Source organism: Octopus bimaculoides, chromosome 3, assembly GCF_001194135.2.
Source record: "Octopus bimaculoides isolate UCB-OBI-ISO-001 chromosome 3, ASM119413v2, whole genome shotgun sequence".
NCBI classification, from domain to species: Eukaryota; Metazoa; Mollusca; class Cephalopoda; order Octopoda; family Octopodidae; genus Octopus; species Octopus bimaculoides.
In genome coordinates this window covers 91,079,896-91,084,311 of record NC_068983.1, presented here as the reverse complement: position 1 = coordinate 91,084,311, position 4,416 = coordinate 91,079,896, and the positions used below count along the sequence as shown (strand labels likewise).

The window sequence follows — 4,416 nt, the reverse complement described above, 5'->3', positions numbered from 1 at the left end:
AATAGAGACTCTGTCACTGGGAATTGTGCCACTGACAGAGAAGTATGAGGACCTTCCTGACATTGAGGAACCAGAGCTCATTATCTGTTACGTCAGGGAAGGGCTTGTAGAAATGTTTTTGAATGAATTTTTGGACCGTCCAAGGTTCGACTCAGTCCTTATGGATCACCCATGTTGGCCTCCGCAGGTGATTGCGGAGGTCATAAGTGAAAATGAGAAAAACGAAATTGAGAAGATATGTTATAAGGAGGAATTTGCCTTCGTGGGTCCGGGCCTGCCAATACAGGCTTTCCTGCAGGCAGCAGGAAACTTGCTTGGGGGCCTGACGTGGAGGATTGAAGTAACCAGGAATGGTGAAAGTTGTAAATTGTGATTATGTGATTTGTAATGAACAATGTTTTTGAGGGATTATCGGTTGGCGGGCACCGGTGCCGCTCCCATTTTTATTTCATCCTTTTTGTTATCACCCTCATCTCATTAATGTCTGTGTCCAGCCCACAGCTACTTTATGTTTAACTGTCCTTGTCTGTCCCCTCTTTGTAAGACCTTAATGGCTAATTCATATGAAATAAAGTAGCTTGCTTACAAACCACATGGTTCCGGGTTCAGTCCCACTGTGAGGCACCTTAGGCAAGTGTTTTCTACTATAGCCTCGGTGCCGACCAAAGCCTTGTGAGTGGATTTGGTAGATGGAAACTGAAAGAAGCCCATCATATATATGTATATATATATGTATGTGTGTGTATATGTTTGTATGTCTGTGTTTATCCCCCCAACATCGCTTGACAACCGATGCTGGTGTGTTTACGTCCCCGTAACTTAGTGGTTTGGCAAAAAAGACCGATAGAATAAGCACTAGGCTTACAAAAGAATAAGTCCTGGGGTTGATTTGCTCGACTAAGGCGATGCTCCAGCATGGCCACAGTCAAATGACTGAAACAAGTAAAAGAGAGTAATCTATCAAAAATAATTTAGTAATAATTTGTTTAATTCACATAACTATTCCATTAGTATGTGTATCATAATGTGAATTACCTTTGCTTATAATTATTTTGGTTTCATACTTTCGCTGTTATAGAGATTTGACTTCATCACAAATCCAGTTTTTTTTATTATCATGGTAATTTGCATGCTGTATTCATTATAATACTCTTCATACCAAAGAGTATTATAATGAATTTATTCGAAGTTAAAGATCATATTTTGTACATTTTCAAAGAATGTAGAGGGCTGATAAATTGTTGATGCAGAGCTTCATCTTTCAGGAGATAGAGCAGTGACACTAAAGGGGTTTCCATAGGAAATACATGACTCTGGCAGCCAGACATCTGCAGTTGATCTCCAGGGTCAGGTCTCCATTGTTGGTGACTGTAGAACCCAAGTAGATGAAGGACGTTGGGACCAATATGGAGAGGGGAAGGGTCTGAGCCATCTCCAACATGCATCAGCTTCATCGTCATCCAACTCACCTGAAGGCCAAGCTTTGCTGATTTTTTTATATATGTGGTCATTGCATCCTTGAGCTGGTCAATCGAGTTGATGAATAGGGTTATATCTTCAGCATACTCCAGGTCAGTCAGGTAACACCAGAAACTTGCTCACAGACCTTGGTCATCAGGTAATCAATGACGCAGTTGAAGAGGTTGGGAGCAGCCATGCAGCATTGTCTGAAACCATTGTTGGTGGGAAACCAGTCAGTGTCCTTTCCATTCACCCACATGTAGCTCTTGGCACTGCTATAGATCCATTGAAACAGGGCGGTGATTTTGGGAGGTGTACATACAAGCTTGAGTATTTTCCAGAGGGATGTGTGGTGGACCATGTCAAAAGCTGCCTTGAGGTAGATGAAGGTGGTGTAGAGGTGGCGATCTTTGTGGAACTCCTAAGATCTTTATGGTTGGCAATAGATTGATTCAACATGAATCCAGCTAGTGGGTAGTGTCTGCTTTTAATGGTAGGAAGAGCATGGCTGAAGAGGATCCTGGGGAAGAGCTTGCCCAGGATGGAGAGGAGGGTGATGCCCCCATGGTTGTTGCAGACAAGTTTGTTACCCTTCCACTTTCAGAAGGAGAGGATGATACCCTGGATCCAGTCATTTGGGAGTCACTCTGACACCCATACATAGTTGATGGTGTGATTGAGCCACTGGATCATATTTTCTCTGCCGGCTTGTGATAACAGTGCAGATTCCAGAGGCTTCACAGTTGTTGAGCTTCTTCAGAGCAGCACTGACTTCATCAGGAGTGACAGGATTGTGTTTGCAAGTGTCACTGGTTGCAGCTGCGTTTGCAGTGATGGTTAGGCTGGGATTGATTAAGACAGGTGGGTGATAAAGAAGAAAGCTAAAGTACTCCTTCCAGTGTTCGAGTCACGTGGTTTCCATGGTGATGACGTTGTCATTGGTATCCTTCACCAGGGCTGTCTTGAACTGAGGACTGGCCCAGGCTCTGTGGAGCATGTTGAATACTTGACTGACATTGTTCCTTGCTGCTGCTTCCAGATGCTCGGCTTCTTCCACCCAGAACTTCTCCAGGTCATCTGAAATGGTATTGCATATTCTGTTGAGTCAGTGGTTCTCATTCATGTCACCATGCAGGTGAGCCTTGCAGCGGCAGTTGATTATCTCTGGCATCTGCAGTGAGATCCAGGGTTGCTTTTGGAGCTGGCTGTAGTAGTCATCTGTAACTGTGTTCTCTGCGATGTCTGTAGGGGCATAGGCAATGATGATAGTCATCTTCCTATGCCAGTGGAGAAAATGAGCAGATAGCAAATGGTTACTCACTAGGTTCTAGCCAATGAATGACTTGCAGATTTGCTTGAGCATGGCCAGTTCCATGCTGCAAGAGCCTGTCCAGTCCTTGGAGCCGCTCCCGATGATGCACTGCCATGTCTCAAAGGGTTCTGCCAGGATGATGATGTAGTAGGATAGCTCTCAAGACAGCAGAGCCTTGGGGTGAAGGAGCAACAGGATATTCCACATAGTAACACAAATTTTATAGCGTAAATTGATTTCTTGTTGGTCAGGGGTATGCAGGGATCTATTCTGATGTTGGACAGTCTGGTTTCTTCTGGCAAGTGTTGTAACAGGTTGAGGGTTCTTCTGGATGGGTTGTTGGTCCTCTGTAGAATATCTGGGTGATGGGGCTGCCATCTTGGCAACAGCCCACCTAGGGTGGCATGGCCAAGAGGAAAGCTCTGGATGATAACGTTCTCTTGGATCTACAACACATTCATGCTCTCTTGCCACGACAAGGCCAGATCTAAGAGGGGGATTAGAATAAACAGCTAAACAAATTACTAGATTGTATGTTTCTTTCATGAGAGCTGATTAATGATGATAACAATGACTAATTTTGAGACTTTTGAAAGTAAAGTTGTTGAAAAAATTATGTAATTCATAAAATTCAGAAATTTATTTCTTATACTATTTGGTTAACTGGAATTTTGTTTTGGACTTTAGTTTCTGTAAATAGCAAAGCAACCATCTCTGTAATTAATTGTGTCATTATCTGTTTTTCAGGAGATTAGTGAAGCTACTGTTTTAAAAGAGAAAGGTAACACTTTATTTAAAAATGGCCTGTATGAAGAAGCTGTCAATGCCTATACAGAAGCTTTGAATATCAGGGATGTTCCTACTGAAGAGAAAATAGCATGCCTTAAAAACCGAAGTGCTTGTTATCTTAAAACAAAACAGTATCTGTTTGCTGTTTCAGATGCTACTGAAGGTTAGTAAATATGTCTAGTATTTACTAACAATAGGTTTACTTGTTTAATGTTTAGTTTCTCTTGTTTAATTTTATGATTAATATTTCTTCATTGAGCAGCATGAATAACTCCAAGAATATTTGTTTGATATAAAAATCATCCATATTAGATGTTAACAATGTTCTACATTATAAGCCGGATGATATTAAATGAATTTAGATTTTGATATAACTCCAGTTTACATTATTTACGTTATTTACATTCAACGGATATTTGTCCTCATCTTCTTTGTTGTTAACACAACATTTCGCCTGATATACCCTCTAGCCTTCTTCAGGTGTCTTGGGGAAATTTTGAACCTGGGTTCTCATTCCTAAGGAATTTTTAGATATTATTATTATTATTATTATTCAGTAGTTTTATTTTTATAACGTGCTTTCACTTCACTACCGAGCGCAGCTCTGTGCGCCTTGGGTATGTGCTGTGGTTTGCTGTGGTGCTCTTATGTTTACTGTATTGAAAGTGTTTTGCGTAGGATGTGTGCAGTACCCAGTAGTGCAATTTTCTGTATGTTATATATATTTGTAAGTCCTGCTATTTTTGTTATGTATTTGTCTGAATATTTTTTTATTATACCTAAGGCACCTACTATGATAGGAATTGTTTCTGTTTTTAGATTCCACATTCAAGTTATCTCTATTTCCAGGTCTT

The 4,416-nt window shown here is 41.0% G+C and overlaps 1 protein-coding gene across 2 annotated transcripts in view; it reads left to right on the top strand.

The window, feature by feature from the left end:
- The window catches only part of LOC106872682 (protein unc-45 homolog B), a 46,870-nt gene that overhangs the window by 23,247 nt on the left and 19,207 nt on the right, over positions 1–4,416 (top strand). For both annotated transcript variants that reach the window (XM_014919756.2, XM_052966319.1), the window contains exon 2: positions 3,521–3,725. In XM_014919756.2, coding sequence (XP_014775242.2) covers positions 3,521–3,725 — 205 coding nt within the window. The remainder of the gene's footprint in view (positions 1–3,520; positions 3,726–4,416) is intronic.